The sequence below is a fragment of the Argiope bruennichi genome, chromosome 5, assembly GCF_947563725.1.
Source record: "Argiope bruennichi chromosome 5, qqArgBrue1.1, whole genome shotgun sequence".
NCBI lineage: Eukaryota > Metazoa > Arthropoda > Arachnida > Araneae > Araneidae > Argiope > Argiope bruennichi.
The window spans coordinates 14,275,741-14,290,862 of NC_079155.1; the positions used below are offsets into that span (position 1 = coordinate 14,275,741).

At 29.5% G+C, this 15,122-nt stretch overlaps 1 protein-coding gene across 1 annotated transcript in view; it reads left to right on the top strand.

Annotated features, from left to right (window-relative positions):
• Positions 1 to 15,122, top strand: part of LOC129968694 (4-hydroxyphenylpyruvate dioxygenase-like) — a 32,759-nt gene that overhangs the window by 15,739 nt on the left and 1,898 nt on the right. The window contains exons 11-12 of the mRNA XM_056082854.1: positions 584 to 700; positions 9,155 to 9,277. Of these exons, the coding sequence (XP_055938829.1) occupies positions 584 to 700; positions 9,155 to 9,277 (240 nt within the window). The remainder of the gene's footprint in view (positions 1 to 583; positions 701 to 9,154; positions 9,278 to 15,122) is intronic.

A 15,122-nucleotide genomic window follows, 5' to 3' on the forward strand; every position in this document is an offset into this window, starting at 1 on the left:
TTAGTTAATTCTATGGTTTTAAAGATTAACTGATGCTGCATATTTCAAAGAACGTCAGTTATTTCCTCATAAAAAGATGTCAAAATTGAAAATAAACAATAAAATTACATAAAATTGCAAACAATTATAAAACATTTTTAGGTTCAAAAAGCAACATTTTTTTGGGGGGGGTGCTAATTTCTTGCTATTAGCAATAGTTGTCACACTACTAAATTAAATCATAAAAATATTTTCAATTGTGCAATTTTATGATTTTTTTAAGAATTTTATTTAACTTTATGATTTTATTCATACAAAACAGTATGATTTTGTGCATCTTAAGAGAGCTACCTTTTCGTCATGGTCACATGAAAATGCAACTGCACATGTCATTAGGAAATGTGATGTCACGTCATTTTCAGTTCTATAATTTGCACAATGCTATTCAGAATCAAATAACAGCAATGGATATGCATTACGGAGACAAAAGTATTATGTAGGAATTTTTTTGAAAAATATAAATTTAATATCATATTCTAGTATTTAAATATTAAAGTAAAAAATATTAACTTATAGAATTTTTTTTTTTTAAATTTAATTTCAGATAACAAATCTCCGAGCTCGTGGAATGGAATTTTTGACCATACCAGACACTTACTACACAACCCTTAAGGAAAAGCTGAAAAGTTCTAAAGTAAAAATAACCGAAGATATGAATCAGGTAAGTCATATTTATTTTAAACAGCGAAAACTAATAATAATGAGTGGAATAAAAATTCTCAGTCAAGTAATATGTTGCGTATAATTCCATATCTCAATCAAGTAATATATTTCATAGAACATATTTCATTTTTAATGAAATATATTCTCAAGCAGATAATTAAAACGCCATTTGATTGCTTATTATACGAAACTTAAGATGTCAATTTATTATTTTAAAATGTTATTAATACACCAGATGGCAGCAGCAACATCAGGAAAAAAAATATTGCTCTGATTTGAAAAAAATATTGCTCTGATCTTGCTCATATTTGTTTCTTCGTTCAAAGTTGAGAAATAAATGAATATAATTTGGTATTAATTGTTAATCATTTTGCATTATTTTTCAATTAGATGCTAATATTTTTAGAGTATGAAAAATTTTATCATAAAGGAAGTTTATGTTAAATCATTTGATTTTTATTCTGCAGTGTTCATTGTTTTTCTTTGAACAACTACAATTTATCAACTTTAACCGATAGATGGTGGATATAATACCATCAGATCTAGTTTCAATGAAGGTTTCATTTCACTGTTAGCTCATAACAAATTTTATTTCGCTTTCTGAGTCAGTATTCGAACTTTGAGCAATTATGAATGGAATCCATTCGGATAATTAAATACTGGTATTTGAAATTCTATGTTGATCAGAAAGATTTTCCAGTATCAAATTATAATACATCTGCTGTATAGTTTAATAAATTTTCATTTAGATTTAATAAACAATGACCGTATATCTACTTTAGCCGATAGATGGCGGTATAGTGTTAGAAATAGGTATCTACGCTTGTTGTGTTTCGCGCGCTAGACTAGCGCCAAATTAGAAAGAATTAAACGTAGTCAGTGGAAAATTTTATTCATTTGCAGTCCTATAAAGTTAACATATTGAGTTTTTTTAACGTGTTAATAATTTTAGTTAACAACTATTGTCCCGTTAAATTTAATTTTGACACATTTTTAATTAATTATATTTATTCTAGATCTTTATTTAATTGAATTATTAATCATTTTAAATCTTTATTTTTGTGAAAATGCACGTTTTTATTGTTTCTATTCATTAACCATGACTCATGACTTCATGGCATCCATATTTGCAGAAAATATTATTGTAGCAGTACCTCGATGTTTAGAAATGCTGTAATAACTAATTGTATATATGGAAAAATATTAGAACTTCCCCAATCATGCTTTATTAAAAGTTAATAATGCTATCACATGAGTTTATAATTCAATGAATTTACATTTTTTACAGAGTTATTTATTTATATGTTTGGCTAATATTTTCTTTTTAATCAACATTCTTCGCTGCTTCTCCCATTTACACAGTCCTAGGCAGCTGCCTATTTGGAAATCTGCCATTGCCCTTAGTAATTAGCTTGAGAGAAATGGTGTATCAATAAAGATAAAGATACCAACGAGTGAAGGCCCCAGTGTTAGGTAGCACATCGAACAAGAAAAAGTAGATTATTTATTTTACTTTAGAAGAAAGGGAAAAGGCTGTAAATATACTACTCATGTAAAAGAGATTGGGAAAATCACTCCACCTTACGATACACTTTATTTATTTATTTACTTTAACGCCTTCTTATTTTATCGACATTATATAAAGCATAAAATTTATATAAGGGATTGTTTAGTTTTACAATCTTTTACCCACTCGACAAACAGTGCATTAAAGGTACAAATAACTTTTAAATATTACTTAATGAATACATAGTACATTGTTAGTTTTACACGCTATTTAATGCGATTATTCAATCAACCGTGTCTCGGATCAACCACCATACTCTCGGGATCATGATGCCATCCTCTTGAAAACTAATAATAATAATAATAATAATAAGGTAAAAACAGTAAATCTTAAAATAAATAATATCAACTGAACTTACATTATTTTTATTGCACAATTTTTTTTTATAAATTTAACGGGAAAAAATTAAATGTTTTTCAGGTTCCTTAAACATGGAAATTTATTTCAGGAATAGATCTTAGCAATCAATAAAACCATTTTGTCTGATGAAAATCACATATAATAAAACACATATCCGCAGGATCAAACCCATTGCAATCTGCATACCATAAAAAGTGAGACGGTACCACATTTCGTCTGTGTCAGGCTATCCAAAGATTATTCAAATTTTCACGTCTTTTTTAATAAACAACAAACCCATCCAAACCTGAATTTTCATTATACGAGTTTTTTCACCTAAACTGCCTGCATCAATAGCCGATATCTCGAGGGTCAATCAACGACTGTATGTAACTTTTCTTAAATCTAACTCTCAGAGTAGTGGTTCTTGGGACATATTTTTTATTGACACTCCATTCAACATTGTTTTATCGCTGTTTTGAGTTCGTCATTTATACATTTTGTCTTGTCATTAATTCCTTTTCTTATGAGAGACATCTATAATTCTAATTCAAGGATATTTGAGGTGAAAAGATTCATTTCATTGTGCCTTTATTGTGCCGGCAAAGCCCCACTTTTGATAGCGCTATTATCCGATAGAACACTGTGCATATTACATGGCGACCATGGAGCAGATGGTTGTCCGAAAGTGCCAAGTCAGAAGTTTATAGATAAAACACCACAATTAAACTCAAGCAATACTCAGTAATTGGCCAAAATCAAATGTGGCCCTGATGAAATATATATATATATATATCTTTTTATGATTAGCCAATTCTGGATACTTATGTTCATTGGCTTTCTTCAAGTTGCCCAGCATAGTACAGTTTTTAATAGAATTAGGTGCTAGATTTTGGGCAGTAGCTCATAATAGAAAATGCTTTCCCACTCCTATCAGCAACGCATAAAAATTTTCTAGGAATGGACATGGATTTTTGGTGTGGCTAATTTCATTTGTCTCAAGTAATTCTATGGACATTTTCAGTCAATTTTATCATAGACCAGTGGTCGGCAAATCATGGCTCACGAGCTAAATGTGTCTTTTTGGCATCTTGAGTGTGGCTCTTCCACAGAACAGCCTATTTTTACTGATATATTAATAAAAGGACCTTAGTACTAATTTCGGTACAACTGTACCGACAAGAATAACATTGTTATCAGCTTTCGTTGGCATCCCAACCTCATTGTGACGAACTCGTTTTATGATCGAGGTTCCTCCACTTCAGGTGATTAGCACGCAGTTTATCCACGAGGTGAGGGAGCGTTCCATTCAATTGTGGCTTGTTGTGAACTGGTGAATGCAAGGGATAGTGGGTTCGTAAATCACGTGCAGGAATCATCAATCATTCCTTCCTTCTTGTATTGTTTGACAACGGATTCTGAAACCCTCCACGCTTTTGCGCATGCGTTAGGATGGGTTTAATTCGTCAAAATAGGGGTGAGAGGAAAGATGAAAGGAGCTAATGCCAATGATATGGATAGTTCTTTAGAAGCTCCTAGGCTCGGTGCTCCTTTCATCTTCCGTTCGGCTGAAATGAGTACCAGACAATATATATTGAGCATAAATTGGAATTTTATTGACGGTTAAAGATTACTGGAGTCGTAAATAGAAGCAATTATTTTTATTATGTTAACAGAACAACAAAAATTAGTAAAATACAGGAAAGAAAGAAAAAAGAGGGGAAAAAAACCCAGCCTGGAAAGATCTGTTCGAATTTACTCGGAAGTGAAATATTAAGTCCTGATAAATGCATTGGCCATTAGCGGGGAACGAACATGTTGACGAGGTGCGGGGGTCTGTCAGTTTAGTGGAGGAGCGTCCTGGGTCTTCTTCTGTTTCTATTACTTTTTGAATCATAGACTGGGATTTCTCGTATCGCCTCGTTGTTGTTATTGCCCAGTTTTTGATAATATTTGGCGGCTAATTTTTTAAAGAATTCTTCTATTGAAGTTAACTTTAGGTCTTTCAAAAACTTTTTTGTTTCGGATATACCAAGGCATGTTGGCAATTTGCTGTGCCATTCCATTTTGTAGAGTTTCGAGTATTTCTTATGTGGTTTTTGGCTGCCGTCCCTCAGACGGGGGAGGCATAGCTTATCAGTGGGTGCAGAAGCGACAAAGATGAAAAGAGTAGAAGTTTGCATTTAACAATAAGATAAATTCGGATTACTCGCGGATTGAATTAAAATGATACGGTCAGAAACGATACGATACTCAAATACGCGTTAAAAAATGAATGAAGAAGTGTCTAATAGGGCGAAAATCAAGATCAAAGAATGACGAAAAATTCCGGCAATGCACTCATCCTTCCGCGTCTCTCTCCTTAATGAGATAGAATCGCCGAAAAGGGGTCGTCTCAGAATACTGAAACAAACAGTAACAACATGGCTACTAAAAAAAAAAAAAAAAAAAAAAAAAAAAAAAAAAAAAAGAGGAAGATGAAATCTAATGTGAATTTCAAGTTGAATAGACTAAGACTTTCGCGTTTATTTGAAACTCAAATGGCCCTCCGACCTGTCTTATTTGTCAGGAAAATCTGCCCATTGTTCATATTAGTGTTTGGTCATCATTATCATGATTTATGTTTTTGGATATCTTACAATTTTATTTTATCAATAAATAGTATGGTATTAAGTATAATATAAAGTTTTATTCGACATACCTATATAAGGCCAGCATGAGAGTATAATAATATAAGTATAAAAAATATGGCTCTCAAAAGTCGTTGAATTGTTGATAAATGGCTTTATAGACTAATGTGTTTGCCAACCACTGTCGTAGACTATCTATTTCCCCTCACCCATAATCTTCGTTGTGTTTGGAGTTACATTTGGAAACAGCGCTCATTTAAAGTTTTTTCTTAGTTTGTATGGGATTCAACCACCAAGGCGACTATCGATTCCAATTCGTGCCAAATGCTCAAAAATAATGGCATTCCAGATTTCTAGGGTTTTTAACAATTGATTATTTGTTATTAGTGCTTTAATTTGGTTGCTATCAACTGAGCGCTATAACAGAGATGGTCTTAAACATGTAATTCGGCCCATGTAAATTCCGAAAAATCAGTTGTGTCCTCTTCGTCGATTTATAATATTATCTTTATAAAGAATGGATATATTTTTCAAGGCTTGAAAATGCATTCTTGCTTTTGATGCAGTAAAAAAACATCCAGCATGGCAAACAAAAGTGCATATTTTCCTTCCCCCCCCCCCTTTTTTTTTTTTTTTTTTTTTTCTTCTTCTGACGCTTAGTTAATATGATTAACCAACATTGATGGTGGACAGACTTAATTGTTGACAAACGTATTACATTTTAAAAAAAGTCTAGTATTAGCAACTAACTACAGCTGTTTAACGTCCCTGCATAGATAAATGCAAGTTATCGGAAATTGGTAGAAATTTTTCTAAGCAGACTTTATACTAAGCACACATAAAAAGACTTTTAAAATACTTCACACTAAAGAATGATTGAGACTAAAATTTTGATACATTTGAAAAAGAATAAATAAATCCTTAATTTAAAAAATTTTTTTAACTATCTATTGCTATAACTCTTTATTCTATTTTCTGTTATTTATTTAAATTCTAATTGTTAGATTTGATAGAAAAATTTTAAAATTTTATATTAGATGGTAAAATTTTGATTAATATGATTAGAAACATTTTATAACATTATTATTTATGTATTAGAAAACGAGAAAGCATTGTGGCACTAAGCACTGTGGTATCACCCATTAAAATATATAACAAAAAAGTTTTGGCAAAATTTTAAGTTATGTTAAAGATTGCTTTTTAGTGTAAAAATAATGTTTTCATTTTGATATATATATTTGTGTGTAACAAGGTTAATATCTTTGTATAAATTTCTTAAAAGTTAACATCTTTCTTTTTGTTAACTCTTTCTAATTCCGAAAGAATTAACAAGCAGAGAGGTGTTTGAGTAAAAATGTATCTAACTATACATTTTTAAAAAAAAAATTTAACTTCAAATGCAAATAATAAACGATTTTAACTCTGTAAAATATAGGATATCCAGCCAACAAAAAGAGATTTCTTCCTACGTGTAAAAAGTATGCAAATAGTTTTATAGATTTTTTTTCTTTGAAATTAGATGTAAATATTTAAGTTAAAAATGCTAAAGATGAAAATCAGTTTATTCCTAAGTAAAATCATATAACCGAGTAAAGAAAAATATTGATATAATGTGAAAAATATTATTAAGACATAAAATAAGAGAAAATAATATAAATGATTTATATTGTTTATCAGTACAACAGTACAATTTATTATTACAACAATCAGCAGCAACTAACTTCGTTACAAGTGCTAAAAATTACAAAAAAAAAAAAAAAATTCAACCAAGATACGTATACCGATTTGTACAAACTAACATCTGTTATCATATTTAGTGTTATCGGCACTTAATTTTTCAAGGAATAGCACTAATATTGTTGAAATGGATGCAGAATGTCTTTCTGATGATATCTTTTACTAATTCAGCAGGTAGTCTGGTTTAAAATGCAAAACAAAACCGGCAATGAAAATAAAAGTGACAGGAAAATGCAATCGTAAAAAAGACGACAGAAAATGGTCTAAGAAGAAATTAAAAAAAAAATCATAGCAAGCCTTTCCTTTTGGGGTTGTCAGATTGTCAGATTGAATACCAGTATTTTCGCCATTTGCACTCAAGGTCATTTCATACAAAAAGTTTCCAGCCCAAATACTCGCCCTTCGTAATTTCCCCGTAGTGCTAGCAGTTTTAGAACCCCAAATTTCGTTGCATGCAGAATAAGGTCATTATTGTAGCAGTGAGACGAGAGGTTAGAGATAAAATGGGGGGGGGAGCCCTGTTCCCATGGATAGTTGCCTTGCGGACATCGCCTCATATCTCCCATCCTACCTATTGTGACACCATTCTCACCTGTCTTTTATGCCAAACGTCTTCCGGAATTTCCCACAAATTGTCAGAAAAATGGACGGACGCCAAAGACTCTGCGAATCTGAAAAGAGATGGGCCATGCATCCATTTTGAAAGCCAGTAACCGCTCAGTTTTCATATCGTGAAATCTTATATTTTCAAGAACTTTATTACGGAGCGGAATAATGAGATAATAATTGAGACTTATTCTTGTTATGTCCTTGACAAAGGTAATAAATCCATTGGGGCGATAAAATATTTATAATTCCATGTTAATAATCACTGGCGTGTATAAATAAAGAAATAAAGAATATCTGGAAAAAGCTCAAGTTCTAACAACACAAGCCTCTGTCTTATATTCCCTAAATTGTGATTGGAGTGTTAATGAAAATGACTTGCATGCATTGTACTTCGAAACCATTTATAAATCATAATTAATAAATATCATCATTGCGATTGAATGAATGTTATAAAAGGATTAAATTATATTTAAACAATGGGCCACTCTATTTATAGTACATTTTTCGATCTTGTCAGCATCGTATATTATCTTTTTTTTTTCCTCCTTGCTTTTATCCGACTTCTTTTGATCACTAATTTTTTTCTGTGATATTCTGAATTGAGATACTTTAATTCTAATCACCACCTGAAGTGTAAATTTATACTAAAGATTTTGTTAAATATTAATTTCATTAGCGCTGAATTAAAAAAAAAAAGTAATCAGCTTAAAACAAGCATTTTCATTGCAAATGTTTACCATCAAAATATTTACCGGTTTTCAATGCTCCGGAGTTAAGTAGAGGCAACATTTCATCTACCTGTTCTTTCTGCTTCATAAAAAATGTATAGCCGTTGTTTTACATTAAAAAGAAAGGGTAAACAATGCTTGATGATATCTTCGTAAGACACATCTATAAATTTATATTTAAAACATGTAAATCTATATTAACAGTTTTGTTAAATATTTTTTTATTAGTGCAGATTTTCTTAAATTAATCCATTTAAAACAAGCATTTTGAAAGTAAATAGTTACCAGCAAAATATGTAAGGATTTTCAAAGCACCAGAGTTAGGTAGATATATCATTTCTTCTAGTTTTTTATTATTTCATAAACAATATATAACTTTTTTTTACATTAAAACGAAAGAGGAAACCATACTTAATAACAATTTCACAAGACACAACTGTAAATCTGTATTAAAAACGTGTAAATCTATATCAAAAATTCTGTTAAATATTTATTTTATTAGAGCAGAATTTTTTAAAAATTAATCCATTTGAATCAAACATTCTGAGAGTAAATAGTTGCCTACAGAATATGTAATTTTCAATGAACCGGAGTTAGGTAGAGACATAATTTACCTACTTTCTTTTCTGTTTCATAATCAAGGTATAACTGTTGTAACTTCGTAAGATACTTCTGTTTGAAATATTACATTGTATCGCTTAGGATGCATTTTAACATGAAGTTTTCTAAATACACTGTAATCGATTGTAATAGAAAGGTGTTTAGATACATTAAAATGAAAATTATTGATAATAAATTATTCAAGTTTCTCTACACAATCTTAATGGATTTCACTATTCCAGCTGCAAAAACTGAGCATTTTGGTGGATTATGACGATAACGGATACTTGCTCCAGATATTTACCAAACCGATGCAAGACAGGCCCACTCTGTTTCTGGAGGTAATACAGAGACACAATCACCAAGTAAGTTTGACTTATCATTTTCAATACTAATACTCCGTCATCCGCAAGATTTAAAATATAATTGACCCTTTTTAAAGCTTCTTTAAACAAAATTTTGGAAGGTAGAAATTGCTTTTTGTACAAGGGATCGTTACTTTTCATCAACTAAAAACAACAACAACAACAAAAAAAAAAAACATGATGATTTGAATGCATATATCTATTTTAAAAACTTGGTGATTATTTCTATAAATTTCTCTCGGAAGTTCTCTTAAAACAGGATGCTGGATATATACAGGTGTGTATAGAAAAAAAAATCCAAAATATGACATAATTAATAAGTAAAAAATTTAGAAATATAAAAATAAATGCTTTTAAAAAAGCATTAAGTGACAAACAGGCATAAAAGAAATTTTTTTATTACGTTTATAAATTTTTCTTCCGGATGTTCCTATTGTACTAAATCTAAAATCTACTGTGTCTTAAGCATATCAAAAGTTTAAAAAGGAATTATTCAAATAATTATTTTCTTGTTAATTAAATAAAATTTATTGCTTTTCATATCAACTATATGCTGACAAACCAAAACGATGGAAGCTAGGACATTTAATTCTATTTTGGGAAATTAATACAAAATAAAGAGTTCAAAATAAATACTGTCTGAGGATTTTCAGAATGTCTGGTTACTTTAATACGATTCAAAGTGCATTTTATATTTAAGAAACAAAGATGAGTCGCTAATTTATATTACAAAGTTTGCAAAAAAGATCATATTATATTTGGTGCTATATTTTTCTTTTTATCAATAAAAAGATAATAAAAATTCTCGAATTAAAATTATAAAACTCTGTTTCCAAATTTTGTTTGTATCTCAATAAAGGAAAAGAGAAAATTTTAAATACATGCTTTCTTTTAAACCTTTCGATACAAGACATCTTCCACAGCCAACTTTTGTTAACCAGACAAAATTATGCTTAGTTCTAAAAAAAGATGCAGATAAAAGAAATGAAGATTAATCGAGAATGATTGTGATTTAGAAATAGCGAAGATTGCGGATTTTTAATTTCCTGAAATCTTGGAATTTTTGTACTTGTGAATTATCACCCTCCACAAATTTAATTTTATAGCAAATATATCATTCAGAGGTAGATTGCATTTTTGAGATTATGAGATTAGAATATTGATAAGATAGATATCGAACAAAATGTAATGTCATAATTATTCCCTTTAAACAAAAATTTAAGTAAAATTTTTGTTAATTTAACGAGGAAGATCAGGACTGATCAGGAACTGATGAGAAACGACTTTCTTCCTCATATTCAACACCAACAATTTAGGCAGAAAAAATGTAAAGTTTTAATTATTCTCTTTAAACAAAAATATAAATAAAATTGTGAAGCTCAAAGTGTGATATTAGGCACTGATTGATAACGACTTTCTTCATCTCCAACACCTATTAATGCGCATATTTTAGGTTCTGATAAAATACTTGATGGGTTAAGTGAAAAACTTTGTCTACATGTAAATATATCTTGACTCAACAATTTACAGGACATAATCTCCCCTGCCCAAAAATTCAAAAACAACCTATACTCAACAACCGCTCAGTTCTCCCATCAACTATCTTAAAAACATTACAAAAAGCTTTATGAGATTAATATTCTTTAATACGCAGAAACTCAAGATCAATTCTTGACAACAAACTGTTCATCCATTAATCTTCCATTATTTTATTTATACATAAACTCTGTTTTAGGTACAACAGCAGAATCTAAACTAATTTTTATAAAGCTTAGAAATAAGACTATATATATATATATATATATATATATATATATATATATATATATATATAATACGTTATTATATATGTGCCGGCGTTATATATATATATATATAATGCCGGACGTTTCTAGGCAGGTATGAAATGTGAGAATTATTACATACTTGCCCCAGGCATTGTATGTTATACCTAGGCATTCTATAGAATGACAAATGTTATTTATATATAGGCAAGGGGTGATGAAAAAAAGGTCCTGATAAGGCTATTATATAAATAAGACATGCATTCCTCAAAAATACAAATTCTATTCTAAAAAAAAAATGAAAAGAGCGCTGTTAAAAAAAATTATTCAAAATACGTAAAGAAAAATGAAAGTTGTACAAAACAAAATCTATGCCTTTCTTATTAAGGGAGGGAAAATTGGAAACGTAAAACTGCATTAAAACGCATGTAAATACAGATATAAAAATCACTGTAACTTCTTAAAAAAATAGACTAAGAAATAAAATTCTGACGGTTTTATTAAAAAAAATCTGTTCGAACATTAAAAGCATTTAATTTTTTCAAAAAAATCATAATTTAGCAAAAGAAAAAATGATTTTTTAATGTAGTCATCTGCTTAAGCGCTGCACAATATTTATTCGTCTCCAAGAATAAATTTTTTCGGAATTTGCTGTACTCAAGAATTCGGAAAGTTAGAACTCTCCAAGCAGCAACGGGAATTATTGACGACTTTCTCGGCTTGGCACACTAATGACGTGTCTAGACAGATCTTTGATAAAATTTGCATAGGCGGAAATAAATAAATAAATAAAAGCTCTTTGTATTCTTTTTAAAAATAATTAGCATTTTATGTTTTGGATTTTGTATTGCGTTTTACGTAAAAGGTAACTAAAAGCATTTTTAAATGGAGAAACGTGGATTTATGGCATTATTATTTTGAAGTGCATGCATTAAAAAACAAACCGGGAATCTATTTTTAAACTCGAACTTGCCTGTATTCATCTTTTAAATGTGGGGAGTTATTTTTCAAAACTTTTTCTTAGCATTATTGTGAGCTTGAATGTTTTTAAAAAATAAGTATTTTATTACTATTATTTATTTATTTTTTTACCATTAAAAAAAATTGTTTTTATTGTGTGGAAATGAGGATATTCTATCAACATTTTTTAAATAATTATTATTTTAACAAGATATGCTTATCTATGTGGTATTAAATAGAATATTTGAAATAATAATAATAATATCTGAATACTCTTAGAATGAAATAAGCCAATAGATTTAGAATTTTTTTATACAAAATCTTTAACTGCGGATAATAGTTTACAGTATCATATATGCTTTTTCTTAGTCATTTAATTGCAATTAGTAACATTTTATTAGTGGAATAATTGCAAGATAAATTAAATCGTAAAACACAGATATTTTATAATATTAAGTAAATATAATTAACATTAGGACATCTTACTTTCACCATTGGTTTATATTGAATCCATATCATTTAATAACAACAAAGCAATACTTCTTAATAAGAATATATTACAAAAGTTTGGTGGCGGCAGCTTGTTCAGTTTTAACTAGATTACTTTAGTCATTCATTAATCAAAGAAGTGTCATAAAAAAGTAAAATATAATAAATTATAAAACCTTAAGTTTATGGATGCAAAAAAAAAGAAAAAAAAAAAAGGTGGTCACCCCCCCCCCCTTTCTTCGTCTTAGGTGTTTAATAAAACTTGAATCGGGGAAAACAAGTCAAAAAATATCCATGCATTTGTTGCATTAAACGAATACCCGAGTTTTGTATAAGATTGACACTTATTCTCTCTACCAATTTCAACAACAAGTGACAAAAAGGGGAAAAAATCGATAAATGTAAGAATTCATACAAATTTTCATCCGTCATGTTGATGTCTTAGTCGATTGACTAAAAACAATTGGTAAAATACGGCATCTCATTCACCTTGTTGTCCGACATTTTACAGTTTGTTGTTTACCTTTTGACAGACTGTTGTTTAATTGTTGACTGATTGTTGTTGACAGTTTACCGGATCGTCAAATCCGAAAGCAAATTACCTGCCTATTTCGACTGTTCACCAAGTAATAACTTAAAAGTAGAATTTAAATTATCAATATTTTTGATAGTTACCTCTCCTAAAACAGTCAAGATTTTTAACAACAAAACTCTTTACTTCTCAGCAACGTGGGAGGGGGGGGAGAAGTGGTTACCTATAGGGGACAACTGCCCCACTTGCTTCCCACACCTGTTTTGTTATTGTTATCACCCCTGAATTTCCGTATACCCAGTCTACCGCGTTTCGGCCTCGTTAAGGGGTAAAACGCGGAAGTATGAATGCATTTCTGGAATTCGTCACCATTCTTTGACCTTGAATTCCGAACCCGTTCGTGCATTTTCGTTCGGTTCGCTCCCCCTGTGAATGTAGAGTCGTTTTGGATTGTACTACTTTATTTTATTTTAACTCAACTTATCTGTCGATTGCTTAATTCAAGTGACCAAAAAGCTTCCAGGAGTGGCACAAAGAGTATTTTATGTGACATTATTAAATGTGACCGAAATTATTTACTATTGTCAATCTCAAAATGTTAGCAAAAAATTCAATAACAAATTTTTAAAAAAGAGGTGTTTTAATATAAAGAATATTATTATTTAGTAAAAAAAGTGAATTACCATATTTTAAGATTAGAAATCTTCCATTTATTCATCATAGCTTATTGTCGAGGCCCCTTATAGTAAATAAAAGTTGCTCTAAAGTGATTTGTTGTGATTACTATCTTTTCCAGACGACTCAGCTATAATTTTTTTGTCTCCTAATTTAGCAAATAATCCAAGTTCACCTTATTTTTAAATGTCAACTTTACTTTTCATCTTTCCTCGCCTCTATTTTGAATAAATAAGTGTACCCTGATGCATGCGCAAAGGGAGAACATTGGATATGTTGCTTCTTTGTATTGGGATTTAATGTTAATATTTCTTTCAAAATCTACAAATTATAAGTTGCTATTTCAAATTATACTATGGAGGTGCTTGTGACCATTTTGTCACGCCGTGGAACTCCGAAATGTCACGAAGTTGCCGTTGCCGTCTTTGTATTGGAGGTATCTCTTCTAAAGCATGCATTATCCAAGGACAGTAGAAGAAAAGTAAGTACAAGCAACCTGGAATACTCAACATCTGCTAGAACTTGGACTTTCGAAAATAAGACCACACAAGTCACTTATTTTGGATTGTTGGCCCGTGCGGTCTGAACGGTCACTGAATTTTTCGCTTCTTTGAGATAAACGTATTTACTATTTTTAGTATATATTTTGAAATTTACTAGCAAAAAAAAAAAAGTACTCCTATTTTATTTACGATTATATAGCATTTTTTCTTACATGAAATTGGGAAAATAAAAATTCTTATATGTTTTTACATGCTTACAAAAATTTAAGATAATTAATTTTTTGTAGTTTACTGAAAATATTGAAAATTCAAATTTTTGTACCCTGTTAAGATTATATTACAATATATAGATGTTTATAAAATAGAGTATTGTTATAAAAAGAAAAGTATTAAAGGAAGTGATTTTTGTGTTTTATTAATTACCATTTGTTCAAACATTTTAAATCTTTTTATTATTTTTTTTCTATAATAAGACATATAATATTTTCTTCTGATAGGATAAAAATTACTGAGATAACATGTATCAAATAAAGTCAAATATAAAGAAGTATTAATTTTTTTTTTCTGCTTCTTTATTAGCCTTTTTATTTTAACACAACTTTTTTTTTTACATTTAATGAATATCTTAAGGGAAAAAAAGCTTAATTCAACTCTTGCGGAAATTAGGAAAAGAAAAATTCTAATTTGTTTTTACATGCTTACAAAAATGTCTGATAATTAATTTTCTGTAGTTTACTGAACATATTGAACATACTGAACTTATATTACAATATATTGATGTTTATAAAATAGAATATTGTTATAAAAAGGAAAGTTTTAAAGGAAGTGATTTTTATGTTTTATTAAATACCATTTGTTCAAACATTTTAAATCTTTTTTTTTTCGAAAAGATATTATGTTAT